The 18,864-nt window shown below is 46.2% G+C and overlaps 1 protein-coding gene across 3 annotated transcripts in view; it reads right to left on the bottom strand.

The window, feature by feature from the left end:
• Positions 1-18,209, bottom strand: part of TAMM41 (TAM41 mitochondrial translocator assembly and maintenance homolog) — a 52,831-nt gene extending 34,622 nt beyond the window's left edge. Inside the window, exons 1-4 of one of the 3 annotated variants that reach the window (XM_025271989.3) lie at positions 17,791-18,208; positions 14,975-15,157; positions 12,190-12,282; positions 2,913-3,063 (exon numbers count right to left, since the gene is read on the bottom strand). In XM_025271989.3, coding sequence (XP_025127774.3) covers positions 2,913-3,063; positions 12,190-12,282; positions 14,975-15,157; positions 17,791-17,925 — 562 coding nt within the window. In that variant the 5' untranslated portion in view covers positions 17,926-18,208. Of the gene's footprint in view, positions 1-2,912; positions 3,064-12,189; positions 12,283-14,974; positions 15,158-17,149; positions 17,172-17,790 lie in introns of those variants that run through there. The other 2 variants (XM_025271987.3, XM_045163856.1) reach the window with 2 other exon arrangements.
• Positions 18,210-18,864: the final 655 nt, after the last annotated feature.

Raw genomic sequence — 18,864 nt, forward strand, 5'->3', positions numbered from 1 at the left:
CTACCCACTTACTGACCCACTGATTATGGAACAGCATCGCTATACAGCAGCTCTTAATGAATATTCTAGAAGAAGCGGAACAGAGGATGATTCTGCTATGAATCAGCAAGTGTTTACTGAACAACAGGAGAAACCAGGAGCGTGTGACATGGTCCTTTCAGGAGGCGGAACAAAAGTCAGCTCAAGATTGAAAGCAGCTTGAATGCTTACTTAAAGTCTGTAAATAAATGTCTTCAGTCAATGTTTCAGAAAAGACAATGGCACCCCACCCCAGTACTCTTGCCTGGAAAATCCCATGGATGGAGGAGCCTGGTGGGCTGCAGTCCATGGGGTTGCAAAGAGTCGGACACGACTGAGCAACTTCACTTTCACTTTTCACTTTCCTGCATTGGAGAAGGAAATGGCAACCCACTCCAGTGTTCTTGCCTGGAGAATCCCAGGGATGGGGGAGCCTGGTGGCTGCCATCTATGGGGTCACACAGAGTCCGACACGACTGAAGTGACTTAGCAGCAGCAGCAGCAGTCAATGTTTGGAATTTATAGAGAAATCCTAGAGTCATGCAATTAAAAGAGCTTGCTCCTTGGAAGGAAAGCTATGATGAACCTCAACAGCGTATTATAAAGCAGAGACATCATTTTGTGAACGAAGGTCTGTCTAGTCAAAGCTATGGTTTTTCCAGTAGTTGTGTATGGATGTGAGAGCTGGACCATAAAGAAAGCTGAGCACTTAAGAATTGATGCTTTTGAACTGTGGTGCTGGAGAAGACTCTTGAGAGTCCCTTGGACTGCAATGAGATCAAACCAGTCAATCCTAAAGGAAATCAGTCCTGAATATTCATTGGAAGGACTGATGCTAAAGCTCAAACTCCAATACTTTGGCCACTTGATGAGAAGGGCCGACTCATTGGTAAAAACCCTGATGCTGGGAAAGATTGAGGGCAGGAGGAGAAGGAGACGACAGAGGATGAGATGGTTGGATGGCATCACCGACTCGATGGACATGAGTTTGAGCAAACTCTGGGAGATGGTAAAGGACAGAAGAGCCTGGCGTGCTGCAGTCCATGGGATCACAAAGAGTCGGACACAACTGAGCGACTGAACAACAGCAGCAACCTGGAGTCCACCTAACACTAAGCTGATGCTGACGACGTGGTTAGAGCAGAGGACGGCTCTGCATCTTCTCCCACAAAGTCAACCGAAGGTTCAGGTCCACCTTTCCTCACAGGGGAGCAGGGTCGGGGGAGGCACCCAGACAGAGGCCCCCTCCCCCACACATTCCTCCTGCATGCAGCCCCACCAAGCTGTCCCCTTGGCCTTTGCTGACAGGCAGGGAGGCTGCTGTGAGATGCTGGAAGCAACCAAGACCGAGGCTATTCCACCTGCCTTCTCACCCGTGCTGCGTGACAGCTGTGGTCACAACACACACATTTTGGGAACAAGACTGAAGAGCGAGACCTCTCGCGTCTCTGAGCACGGCGTCTCCATGAAGTCTTATCTGTACAGGGATTCAGAGAATGAGTCAGCTGCCTCTGCAGTATTTGAGCATCGAGTTCTCTGACTCATACTTAAAAGTTGGGAAGAGGGATATTTACGATAGTGGTTTTCAAACTACGGTTTAAAAGACAGACTACTTTTCTGAAAATGGAGTTATACACAAATCCTTAACACATTAAACAGATCGCTGGGGGGCTCCTGGGGCCAAGGCTACAATGAGGGGCCAGGCTCTGTCCTCTCGGCCTCCCCCTCCCCCTGATAACTTTGAGGAGCACAGCTGGATTAAGGGGAAAGGAAGTTAATATTCAGATAAATAAATAGATGAATGGAGAACAAGGGAGAAAGGTTTCCTTAATATGAGGAAAGGTGGAGTGGCCAAGTCACCACTTTGCACCCATCATAGTAAAGACTGTTTCCAGCAAGAATCATCAGTGGAAATTCACCCTTGGAGGGAAAGTTTGGTAAGAAATAGGATACTGGCCTGACCTTCAAATGTCTCCCCAGTTTGCTTAGACGGGAGAAAACACTGCTTATCAGGGCACCAACATCACTGGTCTGCAGACTGCAAATATGTGAGTGTCATACAAGACAAAGAAAGGCTGAGGAAACATCACAAATTAAAAGATAAAAGAGATGGCATCTAAATACATTATGCGATCCCTGACAGGATCATGTACTTGAGAGTAAAATATTAGAAGGGATACGGGGACAACCGACAACATTAGAAATGAAACTTATCAGTTTGATAGAAGTGATGCATCGTTGCTATTTGGTGCCTGCACTGTGGTTCTGCAAGAGGATGCCCTGTTCTTAGGAAACACACACTGAAATAATGGGCCTAAAGGGGATGTGATATGTGTGCCCGACTCCGTAACAGTTCTGAAGAACTTGGATCATGTGGTGTATTTACGTGTAGAGAGGGAGCAGTGGTTCTCAAAGTGGGGTCCCTGGAGGAGCATCAGCATCACCAGGAACGGGAGAGAAATATAGACTTTGGGGACCCCGCCCCAGACCTCCCAAATCGGCTGTCTTGTCTGTTCTGACAGGCCCTCCAGGGGTTTCTGCTGTCAACTTCTGAACATCACTTATACAGAGAGAATGATAAAACAAGTGTTGTGAGTCATTTCTGGGGAAAGGGCATAGCTTTCTGGATGATTACTGAAACTTACCTGTACTCTGAAAGTGTTTCAAAATAAAAATTAACAATAACAACAACAGAAGGGTTAGCCTATGTAGAGATGTGAAAAGGAAGAGACCCTGGGGGCAAGGAGGCAGATGGCAGGGTTCCTGCAGAGACCTTCACAGAGGTGCTGGGACCAGAACCTCTGTTGCCAGCGAGGGACGGGGGTGTCGGGCCTGCTCGATCTTCCAACAGCAAATCTCCTTCCGGCAGGAAGTGCAGCATGAAACCTACTAACCTGAGTAGGAGAGCCCGGCGATCTCTGTAAACAGGTCTTCTTCAGAAAAGCTTTCGGGGAGCATGAGGAAAGCCGCGGTCACAGCGCTCTTTAGGTTTTGATCCAGGGCCGAGCGGAGGGCCACATCCTCATTCATCGCCACGATCTTCACCTGGAAAAGCAGGACGTTCAGAAGACTTCCTGAAGTTGGGCACTGCTCAACCTGGGTGTTACTACACACACTGGAGCTGTCCAAAACCCTCAGCCCTGAAGATACTGCAGTGTTAGGCCCGTTGACATGAAATAGTTACTAATCTAATTCTGGAGTCTCCTGTTTTAAGCCCAAATCAGAGAACTCATGACATAGGAAAGAAAACAAAATAAATATTTTTCTAAATGAGGAAACCACATGAGTTTTAAAAAAGTTAGTACAAAATGGAATAAATGACCTTTGAGAAATTGAGAATTTTATTTTTTAATCTCTTTGTTCTTCACTTCATTTTATGGTGGACAAAGGCATTTTACTCCTTTATTTAGAACTCATCCCTGTTCTTATCTAACCTGAGCAGGCCATGCTCTATTTTGAACTGATTTGAACCTGAGTAAGGAAAAAGGAAAGAAAACTAGCTAGAAGAAACCGCTGTCTGTGTTCCCCTCCCATCGAGACAGGAACGGCTCCAGTGTGTCTGACTGGTTGTGAAGACGGCACCGTAGCCACCAGCACGTGCTCGCGCCCTGTCTCCGTCTCTCACTACCTCTGTGACGGGGTTAATACCTGAGCCAGGCTCACGAGCTTGCTGGGAAGATTCAGTGAGAGCCCGCCGCTGAACCGCAGCTGAAGGGAGCTTCCCTGGGTGTCTGCTGGTGCACAGCGCACGCGCCTCTCTGAGCCGGGGCGTCTCACCTTTATGAGATCAGAGTCTCCTGCAGGGCCTGTTCAAACACCCCGTATTAGGCCCATCCCCAGAGACTCTGACTCGGCAGGCCGGGGTACATTTCTGCCAGGTTCCCAGGTGACGCTGATGCTGCTCCAGGGCCCGTGTGTGAGCAGCACTGCTCTAAGGCACGAGCGTAGAACCAGAACTGCCACGTTGCTCTCTGTAGCGACTGTGCCAGTGTGCACTCCCGACACAACTGTTGACCGTCATGCCGCTTCTGACTGACTTTCTAAGCAAGCAGTGGGCCTGGAAATCCCTCCTGAGGACACTCACGTATCTGAAACGCAGCTGCCGTGTCTGACCCTTTAGTGCTGTAAGCAAACTCTCCTCGTGTTCCAGAAAGTAGGGTTTAGACTGCCTTTCATTTATCAAACACAGATCATTTCTGGCAAAATTCAGATGACACATAAAAGACACAAACAGTATGACACACTCCAAATTAAAAGTGTATTAGATAGCAAGGCAATGGCACCCCACTTCCAGTACTCTTGCCTGGAGAATCCCATGGATGGAGGAGCCTGGTGGGCTGCAGTCCATGGGGTCGCTAAGAGTCGGACACAACTGAGCGACTTCACTTTCACTTTTCACTTTCCTGCATTGGAGAAGGAAATGGCAACCCACTCCAGTGTTCTTGCCTGGAGAATCCCAGGGACGGGGGAGCCTGGTGGGCTGCCATCTACGAGGTCGCACAGAGTTGGACACAACTGAAGCAACGCAGCAGCAGCAGCAACAGATGCAAGGAAAGATGGGAATGATGTACATCCCAAAGTATAGGTTCTTCTCTGTTTTTTCATTAATTGTGAAAAGCAGTATTAGAAAACAATTATTTTATAAATCAGGCTTAAGAACCTGATTGAAGAAAGATTGAAGATAGGAGGAGAAAGGGACAACAGAGGATGAGATGGTTGGATGGCATCACCGACTCGATGGACACGAGTTTGAGCAAGCTCTGAGAGTCAGTGATGGACAGGGAAGCCTGGTGTGCTGCAGTCCATGGGATGCAGAGTCGGACACGACTGAGCTACTGAACTGAAGAACCTGAATTCTACCTTTTACCTTTTGTCCCTTTTTTAAATGGAATATTTACAACATACAAAGCTTCATATGGTATGTAAGCTACTTAATTCCATACTGCCTCCTCCTTCCTCATAATTACAAGGACTTAATGGCCCTGAATTAAGCCTTGGAGCACTTCAGTGAGTTTGGAATTACCACAAACATCTGCAGAAAGTCAAAGCAAGGAGCAGTCCAAGAGCATGGCCTGCCCAGGTTGCATAATGAGCTGATGGCAAAGACCAGGGTAACACCCTTGTACTTGGCAAAGCCAGCTCTGAGTATTCAGACATTTTATTCACGCATTCTGTCCTGCTTAACTTTTAATCCTGGAAGATGATTAAGACAAAATTGAAGGTCCTACAATAACTCCTCTGCCTAGTCCTAGAATAACTTTCCCAAGCCTTACACTCCGTATGGAATTGGGGATCTAGGAGGGCAGCCTCCTCATCTCACTAATGGGGAAACTGAGACCCAGAGGGTTTAAAGAGCTCCCCTTGAGGAACAGGCGGAACCCCAGACCAGGACCTGTCCAGAGAGCCTGTGAAGCCTCTTTATTATTTCCTATTCTTCATCCTCATTCACCAGGTCCTGCTCAATAATTCTTCACCCTCTTTTTTTTTTTTTTTTTTTGCAGGGGGGTGGGGAGGTGAACTTTCGCAGAAACTCAATGAAAATAGAAGCTATTTTGAGATATTAACAAATCAAAGTTGCAAAGGAAAGAGTAAGTTTGGGAAGATTTTTCCTATTTGATGAAAAATACTCCTGTTCTCTAAGAAAACTTCTACTTAGGTGTTTCTTTTTTTAAAAGGCAGTCTGTTTGCTACTTAAGGTTAAGAGAATCAAAATAAAAGCATCCTAACTCAAAGGAAAAACACGAGTTCAGGAGACTCTGCTCACCTGGCTCTCCAGAGGAAGGTGAACCAGGAACTGTCTCGGCAGCACTGTCCCTTGCTGTTTAGAGTGAAAAGCCAGTGAACTCTTGGGACACTGCCAGAGAGGCCCCGGAAGAAAAGGGAAGCCCTCAGATTTGTGAGTAGCTGTCTGTATCTTACTGGGAATGCCCCGACCTGAACCACAGACCGAGCATCAGCTCTACTGCCAAGGGGAATATCCTCACTGGAGACAGAGGAGGCGTAACACTCGGAGGGACTTTCAAAAGCCCAACTGGAGAGATCTGTGAGTACCTTTCAAGACAGAAAAAAGGACAAAGTCACACATGGTCTCCTCTATAATAGTCACATGGAGACGAGCTTGAATTGCAAAGAGTGAAGTTATAGTCACAAAGAACACAGCCCTCACCGCCCCCCCATTCAAACACTCGACCATTAATCCAATGACACGTCCCATAGCAGTTTTCCGTTCCAAATGAACAGAAAGGCCGATTTTTCTAAATGGACTCACTTAAGGACCAAAAAGAAACAGTAGACATTTGAGCTGGATTAAAAAAAAAAAAACAAAAAAAAAACCTTATTATCTACCTACTGGACTGTAGGCGCTTGAGACTAGAAATGTGGGTGTCATTTTTTTTTTAAATTCTTCTGGCATACACAGAGAAAAAACTTAGTCTTCTCTTGAATAAGTAAATGAATGGCTCAATCTTTCATTTCAAAGGCTAGAGGCTCAAAGATTTGCTCTCAGCCAGGCAGAGCCAAGACTAGTGAGCCAGGCCTTCCAAATCTCATTCAGGGACCCTTTCTACCACTGGGGGAGGTTTTCTACTACAAAGAAGTAAGTCAATGAAGTTACAATATGGTGACGCTTGCAAACTGTGAATATACTAAAAAAACCACGGAGTCATACACTTTTTTAAAGGGCTGAAGTGTGTGTGGTTATATCTCAATAAAGCTATTATAAAAAAAAAAGCTATATGACTAGCAAATAAAAGAAAAAATATATTGAAATGAATACATTAAAATAAATTAAAACCCCCCTAACAGGGTGGCAAAATACCATTGTTCGTCAATGTGACTGCTTTAAATATTTACGCCAAATTATCCATACACTAAAAAAAAAAAACATGAAATACAAAAATTCAACTTACATTAAATAAATTAGAGGAGTAAATTCTAATATAACTTTAGACTTCTTTGGCCAAAAGACTGGCTACAACGAGACTCTATTAAACACTTCACGTGTTTCTCGACTTGGAAAATGGCCTGGTCGCTAACGCAAACTTGCAGCTGCACTAGGTAAGACCGGGCTGTCTCCTCAGCGACGCGGGAAGGCAACCGTAAAGCATGACAGAAATGCGACTTGCACTCAGTTTTTTCCAGAAATGTCCATCTGTTTAAGCAAAGTACTCCTCTATATTCTTTCCTATTTTCTTAATAATAAACTTTATCTTTTAAAGTAGGTTTAGGTTCACAGCAAAGCCATATGAGAAGCACAGACGAGTTCCCATACGCCCTTTGCATATTCCTTTTAAAGACTTAAACTGCTAGTGATTGATAAATCCTATTCCATTTGTAACATGGAGGATAATTTTAGAGCTTCAGACAACATAATTTAATGTAATTCCTTTTAAGACACATGAAAACAAAAAATCCACACTCATTCTCACAATTCTTTCTTAAGATATTCATTCACCCATTATTTTCATCCAAAGGCTTCCAACTCTTTCTTTGTATCAGACTTGTTCCTTTGGTTAATATTTGCTGCCACCTAGAGGTAAAAAAAAAAAATCTGTATTTGGCTCAGAAGGTAAAGAAGCTGCCTGCAAGAGTCCCAGGTTCAATCCCTGGGCTTGGAAGATCTCCTGGAGAAGGGAATGACTATCCACTACAGTGTTCTTGCCTGGAGAATTCCATGAACAGAGGAGCCTGGCAGGCTACCGACCATAGGGTTGCAAAGAGTTGGACATGACTGAGCGACTAACACTTTCAGGGGTAAAAATAGTTTAAAGATAGTTATCCTAAGAATTCTCCAGTTAACAGTGATTTACTTCTGTAGAAAAGAGAAACTGGAGGCAGGTGTAGGTGGAAGAGTTAATTTATCCATTTATGATTTTTAATCTTTAATTTCATGTGTTATGTTCAAAACCTCAATTGGTTCTTAAGATAGCTTAATTTTCTTGTGCTAGAAGCTTCTTTCCTGATGCTAGGAAAGATTGAAGGCAGGAGGAGAAGGGAACGACAGAGGATGATGGCTGGATGGCAATCATTGACTCAATGGACATGAGTTTGAGCAAACTCCGGAAGTTGGTAATGGACAGGGCAGGCTGGCGTGCTGCAGTCCATGGGGTCGCAAAGAGTCGGACACAACTGAGCAACTGAACTTAACTGAGAAGCTTCTTAATAAGCCTGTGCACATGTGCTAAGTCACTTCAGTCGCATCTGACTCTTTGCGACCCCATGGACTGTAGCCTGCCAGGCTCCTCTGCCCATGGTATTCTCCAGGCAAGAATACTGGAGTGAGTCGCCATGCCCTCCTCTGGGGGATGTTCCCAACCCAGGGTTCAAATCCGTGTCTCTTATGTCTCCTGCTTTGGGAGGCAGGTTCTTTACAATCCCATGGACGGAGAAGACTGGTAGGCTGCAGTCCTTGGAGCTGCGAAGAGTCAGACACGACTGAGCGACTTCACTTTCACTTTTCACTTTCATGCATTGGAGAAGGAAATGGCAACCCACTCCAGTGTTCTTGCCTGGAGAATGCCAGGGACGGGGGAGCCTGGTGGGCTGCCGTCTATGGGGTCGCACAGAGTCGGACACGACTGAAGTGACTCAGCAGCAGCAGCAGCCACCTGGAAAGCCCAACAAGCCTGAGGGACTATCACTGTTATCAAGAACACTGTTTTCTCCAAGTAAGCTGAGAAATGCAGTTTTAAATGACCTGAGTGTATCTGAGTGTTGCTTTGAACTGATGTTTTTATTTTATCAGGATACATGATATTTAGATGAAATCTGAAGTCATTTCCAGTGCTTACATTCTGAGATTTCATGGCACATCTGTTTTCTGCAGTCTATTTGTACAAGCTGGATTTAGAAAAGGCTGAGGAACCAGAGATCAAGTTGCCAACATCTGTTGGATCATAGAAAAAGCAAGGGAATTCAAAAAAATATCCACTTCTGCTTCATTGACTACACTAAAGCCTTAGACTGTGTGGATCACAACAAACTGTGGGAAATTCTTAAAGAGATGGGAATACCAGACCACCTTACCGTCTCCTGAGAAACCAGTATGCAGGACAAGAAGCAATAGTTAGAACCAGACATGGAACAACGGACTAGTTCCAAGTAGGGAAAGAAGTACTTCAAGGCTGTATATTATCACCCTGCTTATTTAACTTATATGCAGAGTACATCATGTGAAATGCTGGGCTGGATGAATCATAGCTAGAATCAAGATTTCAGGAAGAAATATCACAAACCTCAGATATGCAGAAGATACCACTTTAATGGCAGAAAGTGAAGAGTAACTAAAGAGTCTCTTGATCGGGGTGAAAGAGGAGAGTGATAAAAACTGGCTTAAAACTCAACACTCAAAAAACTAAGATCAGAGCATCCAGTCCCATCACTTCATGGCAAATAGATGGGGAAAAAGTAGAAATAGTAACAGACTTAATTTTCTTGGGCTCCAAAATCACTGCAGATGGTGACTGCAGCCATGAAATTAAGATGCTTGCTCCTTGGAAGAAAAGCTGTGAGAAACCTAGACAGCGTATTAAAAAGCAGAGATGTTACTTTGCTGACAAAGGTCCATCTAGTCAAAGCTATGGTTTTTTCCAGTAGTCGTGTATGGATGTGAGAGTTGGATCATAAAGTAGGCTGAGCACTGAAGAATTGATGCCTTTTGAACTGTGGTGTTGGAGAAGACTCTTGAGAGACACTTGAGCTGCAAGGAGATCAAACCAGTCACTCCTAAAGGAAATCAACCCTGAATATTCACTGTAAGGACTGAGGCTGAAGCTGCAGCTCCAATATTTTGGCCACCTGATGTGAAGAGCCAACTCATTGGAAAAGACCCTGATGATAGGAAAGATGGAGGGCAAGAAGAGAAGGGGACAAGATGGTCACATGGTATCACCGACTCAATAGACAGGAGTTTGAGCAAACTCTGAGAGACAGTGAAGGACAGGGAAGCCTGGCATGCCGCAGTTCATGGGGTTGCAAAGAGTTGGATGTGACTTAGTGACTGAACAATAACAACAATGCCAAGCTGTGCTGGGTAGATTGTTTTTTTTAAAAAAAAAAACTTGAAATATTACAAGAACAAAACATAGTACAGAGAATACATTTTCACATTCAACACCTCATTTTACCTCAAAATGACTGAGACAGGTGAAGACACAAAGAAGGGAGAGATGGTTTCCTCAATGTCGGCTAGGCGCCAGGCATCTTAGATCCAGGCATTTCTCAAATGCCTTTTGAGGCCAGTGCCATCACGCTCAGCCACAGGTGAGGGAGTCCCAAGGCCCAGGCAGGTTAAGTCCCTGGTGCCAGTGTACACGGCTAGGGGGCGTCAGAGCTGGAACTGTCTGACTTGAAAACACCTGTGTTCTTTCCAGTATTAGCATCCTGCTTCCACTTTTCACCACCTTTGTGAAGAAGCCAGGGCAAGGACTGCTATTCCCATTCTGCATGGCACCAGCGGTCATCAGCCTGCCAATGCAGGAGACGCAAGAGATGCAGAGAGTTCAGTCTCTGGGTTGGGAAGATACCCTGGAGAAGGAAATGGCGACCCACTTCTGTATTCTGGCCTGGGAAAATCCATGGACAGAGGAGCCCGGTGGGGTACGGTCCCGGGGGTTGGACACAACTGAGCACAGAGAAGTATAAAACAAGCTGCCTAACGTCACATAAACAGTGAATAAGCAGCAGCAATGAGTAAGACCCAAGGATTCTAATTCCACATTCATTCATCTTCCTATCAAGCTACATATTTTGTGTATTTAAAAAGAAACTTGGAAAGAAAAGGAATATTTACAAATATCCAATTACATTTATTTCCCCAATTATGAGGAGGGCATGGTAACCCACTCCAGTATTCCTGCCTGGAGATTCCCATGGACAGAGGAGCCTGGCAGGCTATAGTACATAGGGTCACACACAGCTAGACATGACTGAAGTGACTTACCACGAACGCATACATTGTTTCTCGACGTAAAACAAGCTTTTACTTAAGTAAAACTATATATAGTAAAGCAAAGTAATCTACCCAGCACAGCTTGGCAGATTTTTACATACAGATGTACCCACGCTTTTTGGCTAAGATCAAGTGTAGTATGGGGGCTTCCCAGATGGCGCAGTGGTAAAGAATCCACCTGCTGATGGACACAGGTTCGATCCCTGGGCTGGGAAGATCCCTAGGAGCAGGAAATGGCAACCCACTCCAGTATTCTTGCCTGAAAAATTCCATGGACAGGGGAGCCTGGTGGGCCACAGTCCATGGGGTCGCACAGAGCTGGGCGTGGCTGGGCAACTGAGCGTGGCACACTGTACCCATGTAACTAGCGCCTGATCACATGAGCTACACTGTTACATCTCCAGCCTAAAGTCAAGGAGAGAGAATCCAGTCCTCCCACACATATCAGTAGAGATTTTATCACAAAACCAAGTGAGCTAAGACTATATAAAACTCTCTAATCTCTTGCCATAGCTGACAAAGAAGGAGCAGCAAAGTCACCTATGAGAGGTGTCTGAGAACATTCTGTGAACCCTCTTTGGGGCTGAAGACCCTCTCACAGTTCAAGAAAAATTAATCCTTGTTGGGAGATCAGCAATTGTGACAACTTCGTCTAGATCTTAAACTATGAAGATATCCTTCTCAGATACAGACTATACGTCTGCAAAAAAGCAGCAGCCCGGCATCTGTGAACGAGTGTCGGAAGTCCAGGTCCTCCGCACTGCTGTTGGCTTTCACTTCTAGTGAAGCCCGGGGGAAAACCTGCCCCTGTGGCCTCCTCCAACAACCTCCCAAACAAGGAGGCCGCGGAGACGGGATCCCAGGCACTGTCGGGAAAAACGGGTGGACAAGCAGTGCCCCGTGGCAGTGGCATTCTAGAAGAAACGGTGATCTGGGGGTGGGGGGTGGGGGGTGGTCTGGGATAGAGGTTCTACTGCGGCCTGGGCGCCTCCCCTGTCATCCTCCAGACTCACACAGACTGACTCTGAGTCTCATCCATTCAGACACCTGGAGAATCTTGAGAGAGAGGGAAGCAGCAATGTAATACCTGGATACTGTTTGGCAACAAATTCTGTACGCAGGAAAAGGAGTCTGAAGCCCATTTCTATGCCAATGCAATCACAAAGGTCAAAGTAAGGTCAGGTTTGGAGAGGAGAGACAGCCCTAACAGAACACTCACTCACCGGTTTTTGGAGTCGACCAGCAATATATAAGTTATTCCAGTTGAGGAGATCTTCGATCAAAACACTGGTGCTAATAACTCCATATTTGATAAGCTGGAAAAGAAAAGAAACGTGCATGAAAAAGAGCAACATACCATACTGACCCTTGTGCAAGTGCAAAATATAAAGACCTAAATTTCTGACCAGGGCAGAAGCTTGATTTCCAAAGCCACTCAAAAAACCACCTACCTTGTAAAAACACACATCTCCACGAAATCTTTTGCAATTAGTTTCCAAGACTGTCTGTTGCCTGAGGTATTCATGGTGCGATGACCACAGTTTTAACTCTGGCACTTGTGATGTCAGAGGCAGAATGGCTCTATAGGCTGTCTAATCTTGGTCCTCAATGGACTGGAAATATCAATAAAAACACTGGTCCTGAGAGACACGCAGCAGTTCACGCTCCTCATGTGAGAAATAAGAAACCTGATGCTCAGAGACAATAAATGATGTGCCTGAGGTGGCACCTGGCGAAGCAGAGCCAAACCAGGTCCCTGAATTTCAGTCTGGGCTCCAGTGTTGTTTCATCGCAGAGAATGAGAAATTTTCCTCAAAGTTTTTACTGACATCCTTCACATGGTGAATTTCTCTTTCACGGTTGACTATTTCAAACACCTCTGTAATTACAATGCAACATGCAAACATAAAACCTCTTTATCAGCCCTAAACACATGGAACTATGGTCAAGCTCATTTCAGTAATAACACAAAATCCTGAATGCAGTTGTTCCCAGTTTCAAAATCCCATTTGCTCCAACAGTTATCTTCTCAGACTCACTTCACTGAACTTCAGTATGCAAGCAGCCTTCGCAGGCTGCAAATATCTGAAAAATAGCTAAAGAATTTCCATTAAAAAGTACAGTCCCTTTGGCACACAATTATGCCCAAACATTTTGTTACTGGAGCCTTTAATACTGTTTGAAACTACTAATTAGAGGTTGGCTCAGCATAACATTAATACTGGAGAAAGCATAGAGCTCCGAGCTCCATGACTAGTGCGGATGTGCGGGGCTGGGCTGAGTGACCGCCTTCCCTCCATTCCGGCCACTGCACCATAGAGCCCTTCTTGCCACAGGCGCCTAACAGCTGCGAGGCAGGACCTGACGGCAACCAGAACAGTTAACACCCAGCCCAAAGGTGATGCAGACATCACCAACCACAGCGCTCATCCCTGCCTCACTCAGAGAGGCCTGCAAAATCCTTCTCAAGTTGGTACTCCAGCCTCCTGCCTTTCAAAGTGTGGTCCACCACCCAGGAGCATCAGCGTCACAGATCCCCAGGTGACTCGTCTGCCCTGAGCCATCAGGAGCCTGGTGCAGCGTTGGCGTGGCAGTCATCCTTCGCCTAGCTAACTCTAGGAGGCCCCTGACTCAGCTCCCACTGGTCCTCTCACACTGAGGTCATGCTAGGTTCCTGGCCGTCCTCTTAGAGCCTGGACTCCTCATCGGAATGACCACTGGGCAGGGTCCCCGCAGTCAGACAACCCTCCACCAGTATCCAGGGTGCTCATCTGCCCTCCAACACCCATCATCAAATTCAGCCCCACCGATGGCACCAAGGGGTTCCTCCCACTGGGCACCACAGTCTTCCAACTACCTATGATCCCCTCTTCACTTCCAACTTCTCCCTGGGAGTGTATGCCTCTCTATATAGATAAGATTAATTTCCACCCTGATCCATAATGGGTCTGCCCATCCCTCCCACTGACCAAACCAGTGGTTCTCAAGGTATGTTCTAGACGGGCAGCATCAGCATCACTTGAAAGCCTGTTAGAAATGCAAATCCAGGGGGCAGAAGAAGGTGGGAAAAACTGAGAGAGAAGCACTGAAATATACACCACCATGTGTACAAGAGATAGCTAGTGGGGAGTTGCTATACAACACAGGGAGCTTACCTGACGCTTGGCAGCAGCTCAGAGGGGTGGGATGCGGTGGGCAGTATGTTCAAGATGGAGGGGACATATGTAATACCCACAGCTAATTCATGCTGATGTATGGCAGAAACCAACACAGTAGTGCAAAGCAATTATCCTCCAATTAAAAATAAATAAAATTTTAAAAAAGAAATGCAAACCCTTGCTGCTGAGAGAGTAAACCTTAAAAGTTCTCATCACCAGAAAAAGAAAACCGACTATGTATGGTGATGGGTGTTAACTAGACTTACCGTGGTCATCAACCCGCAGTAAGATCAGTCATTACGCTTCACACCTACAACTAGCACAGCGTTACAGGACGATTACCTCTCAGTGAGTGAAAACTGCAAATCCTCAAACCCCATCCCAGACCTTCTGATTCAGGAACTCTGGGGGTGGGGCCCACCACCTGTGCGCCCGACAGCGCTCAGGTGCTGTTGAGGCACTAAAACTGGACACCAAGGAACATCTGCTGTTGTTCAGTCTCTTTGTCTGACTCTTTGTGACCCCATGCACATCAGGCTTCCCTGTCCTTCACCACCTTCTGGAGTCAAAACTCATCTCCCAGAGTCAAATTCATGTCCGTCAAATTGGTGATGCTATCTAACCATCTCATCCTCTGCCGCCCACTTCTCCTCCTGCCCTCAATCTTTCCCAGCCAAAAAACATTCGGCCAAAGGCAAAAAAAAAAAAAAAAAAAAAAGTGACATCCACCACCTTCATCCAGCAAAAGTGTGAACATTTCCTGACTGTAAGAACACACATATTTAGCTGGGATTCTAAGAACAAAGGTTAATATCCACCCAAGTTAAGACAGAGGCCCGAAGTCACTCACCCTCCCATCACACGTGATCAAGGGGTTGTAGTAAACGCCGGCGCCGTAGTTATTCTGGACAGCAGTGATAATCCTGGGCCCCAGCACTTTTAGGAAAGAATAGTGGTTCCAGTTTTTCTTCAGGTTCTTTGAATGCCACGAAACGGGGTCATCGACTGTGAACACGAAGTCCAGCATTGCATTCTGGGAGGTGAAGAAAAGAGATGGATTTTAGTTTTAACTCCTAGAAAGACACTGAGACAGAGTGGACAGCTCTAACTCAAGGTAGCTTTGATTAACAGCAGACCCGGGGTCAGAAACTTAAGCAAACCTGTGGAACCAAGCTGAGCTTTGCTTTTTGTCAACTCACATACGAACAATAGTGGTTAATGAAGTAATGTTTCAGCCCTCTTTTAAACACTTTCTGTATTATACAGAACTTTTTATCCTCAAAACAATCCTACAAGGTAGATACCATTATTATCATATTTCTACAGGAAAGGAAACCATGGCACAGAGTAAGCTCCCTGACCAAGGACACACGGTTAATGAATGACAGACACAGTCTGGTTCCAAATTCTGGTCTAGACCACTTTGCTACACTGTCTTCCATCTAAATCTAGTTAAATGTGCTCCACTTTTCTTTCAGATCAGATAACACCATGTGGACAAGCTCTATAAAGCATTATGCAAAGGGAAATAAGTTATCTTAACTTCACCCATTAGCCAACATCTCCCTGATCATCTGTGATGAGCTCTGATGGGTCCTGAGATAGAGGTAAAGAGCCCAAAGTCAACTGGGGAGAGAAGACAGATTATTAGCGAAAGGACATCCTAGGGGAATTTTACTCAGAATGGGGTTACAGAGGAAGGAGGAGTTTTCTTATAAGATGACACTCTTCAAGACTCTGGTAAGTCTGAGTCTTCAAGAAAGCACAACAGTTTAGCAGATTTGGTGACGTGTTAGGCAAGGCCTGAGGAAGTCGGGGTCGGGGGAGTCCTGTTGGATGAAAATGCTTTTGTGGAGGAGACGAGAGCTGGGCATGTTCTGGGTGCTGCACCTAGGTCGGTAGGGCTGGATGGGATGCAGGTATAGAGTGGTGGGAGATGGACCAAAGAGGGAGACTGGCTGCAGAAAGGGAGGTCAGACAAACGACGTACCACCACACACGAGGCTGCCTGCCAGTAACCAGGGCACCGAGGCAGGGACTCATCTGGGACAGACTCAGGTGCTGGAATCTACTTGTGAACTTGCAGGGAACAAGGGTGAGGGAAAAGGAAAGACCTTTTCTTAGAGAGAATTCCAGATCTGCTCAAAGGAAAATCTTCACAGGAAAATGAAGAGATGACTATAGAATCAGGATACTCTGAGTTTCCTAAAAACTAGTGGTGGTAGTTAAGATTTTGAGTGGACATGTTTTTAACAATTTTATGTTAACATATGTTAGGGAAAAAATAGCCTATTGTAATCTATAATTTCCTGTATGCCCCAAATTTATCATTTCTCATATGCTGCCAAATTAAAGTACTACTTAAATTAGGGGGCTTTGCAGGTGGCTCAGTGGTAAAGAATCCACCTGCCAAGGCAGGAGACGCGGGAACAAGGGTCCAATCCCTAGGTCAGAAGATCCCCTGGAGGAAGAAATGGCAATCCACTCTAGGATTCTTGCCTGGAGAATCCAATGGACAGAGGAGCCTGATGGGCTACAGTCCATGGGGTTGCAGAGTTGGAAAAGACTGAGCGACTGAGCACAATAAAATACAAAATAAACACATTACTTAAGTACTAGTATAGGTGGGAACCAGGAAATTCAAGCCATGGTATAGATGGCCTCAGCAGGAAGTGAACAGGCAAAGATTAACTGAAAGATTAAAGCCAGGTAATCTAGTGAGGCCCTAGAGCAGACTGCACCAGACCATTTCCTTCCTTTGTTAAAGAAACCCAGTCCAGAACACAAGCTGCACATACAGAAAACATCTCTATCTCGACTCCTGCTCCTCCAACCTTAATTCAGCAAGCGCTCAAAAGCCTCTGTCAAAACCAATTAAAAGCCTCACTAAATGGAAAATAACTGCCTGCCACTCTTGGATGTCTTGAATCTTGTCTCCACCTTGGAAGCAAACTTTTTCCCCCCCATATATATAACAGAAGAGGAAAAAAAAAATCTACAATCATAAGGAAACCTCGACCCTCACCGCTCTGGTGCTCCGCCAACTTTGAAGAGTAACAATGCTTTGCCCTAGACAGACACTTGGTAAATGTCCTGGTCGGAGCAAATGTACTGCTCACCCGCTAACTCCCTTCCTGCAAATGCCCGAACCCTACCATCCGTCAGTCAGCTTCCCAAAGTCAGGAGAATCGCTTTGTATTTTCTCCTACAGCCAGAGACGTAATTCTCAAGCTTGGCTGCGTAGTAGAATCACCTGGGAAGTTTTTTAAATTCCCAAAGCCTAGACCAATTAAACCTGAAATCTCCGCAACTGGAACCCAGATTATCAGTATTTTTTTAAGCTTTCTAGAAAACTCCAATGTTCAGCCAAGGCTGAGAACGCTGAAAGAGAACCTGGCAAGTATATATATATATTTTTGTTTGTTTGTTTGTTTTTCCTGTCTTGTCCCGGCACCAGCTCTTCCCTGCACATAATTGCATCTCCTGCTCTTAGAGCCAAGCGGACTCCTACGTGTCTTTGGAAGCGCAGCTCACGCTGCCGCTGTGCTAAAAGCCCTTTCGTAGGGTTTGTATCAGGACTTTGCGAGTTGATACGGGGCTGCGCAGAGCGGCCCGGCAGCTCCAGGGCTCGGGAGGGACCAAAGGCAAAGGACCTCCCGGGCTCACCTTCTGGTCTGAGTTGGGCCCCGCCTGGCGGTACACCCCCGAGCCGTAGGCGAAAGCCAGGCTCAGCTCCTCGGGAAAGTGAGACAGGATCTTGCGGAAGGCCACCCCCGAGCTCTGCAGCGCCTGCAGCGCCATGGGGCCGGGGTCACCGAAGGCCCCCCGGAGGACAGCAGGCGGGACCGGGAACTCGCTCGGGGTGCGAGATGGAAGCCGGGGACCCGCCCGGACGGAAGAAGGCTGGGGCCGAGGGGCGAGGAGAGGAGGGGCCCGCAAGGACTCGGGGCGGCAGGTCAGTCAGACACGAAGTCTGTCAGACATCAAGTCAGTCCGTCAGGCGGGAGGGACCCGGGACACAACCGAGTGGGCGACGTCCTGCCGCTCATGCGGCCACGCGGGCCACGCCCCCCGCGCGCACACATGCCCCGAAGGCGCAAGAGCAAGAGCAGGCGCCCTCCCGCGAGTGGGGAACGCCAGGCTTCCGCAGAGCCCCCTGGTGGTAGGAGGAGCGCGCTGCAGGCTGGACGCCTGGGATTAAGATTGGACATGGGAGCGGGAGAGTGACTGCTGATTGAAGTGCCTTTGAGCCTTAAAGTCCTTGCTTGTTCTCGCCTCAAACCTCGTTTTCGTAAATGACTATGAAATCACGTGTGTAGATTGCAGGAGATCTTTCGGATGAGGTGAAATTCACATAACGTAAAATTGTACACTTTACAATTTAGTGCATTTATTGCATTCACAATGTTATGCAACCATTGTTTCTACTCAGCTCCAAAACTATGCAAGATTTTGAAGGTTTAGGAAAACACAAGTAAGGTTAAAATCACCCCAAATCCCACCATCCAGAGACTATCACTGTTAAGATGTGGCTGTGCTTTCTTCTCATTAAAATCCTCTCCAAATTCTATGATGGGCAGGAAAGAGCTTCATAAATGGTGGAAAAAAAGAAGAAGAATGCACCAAGGTTCTCTGATATTTGTATTTAATTTTAAGGGTGGGAAAGAGTCTTTTCCCCTTTGCCTTATGGATTCGGCTCACAAAGGGGCACATAAAATGCAGTCTCTGATGGCAATGGGA

This window comes from Bubalus bubalis, chromosome 21, assembly GCF_019923935.1.
Source record: "Bubalus bubalis isolate 160015118507 breed Murrah chromosome 21, NDDB_SH_1, whole genome shotgun sequence".
NCBI lineage: Eukaryota > Metazoa > Chordata > Mammalia > Artiodactyla > Bovidae > Bubalus > Bubalus bubalis.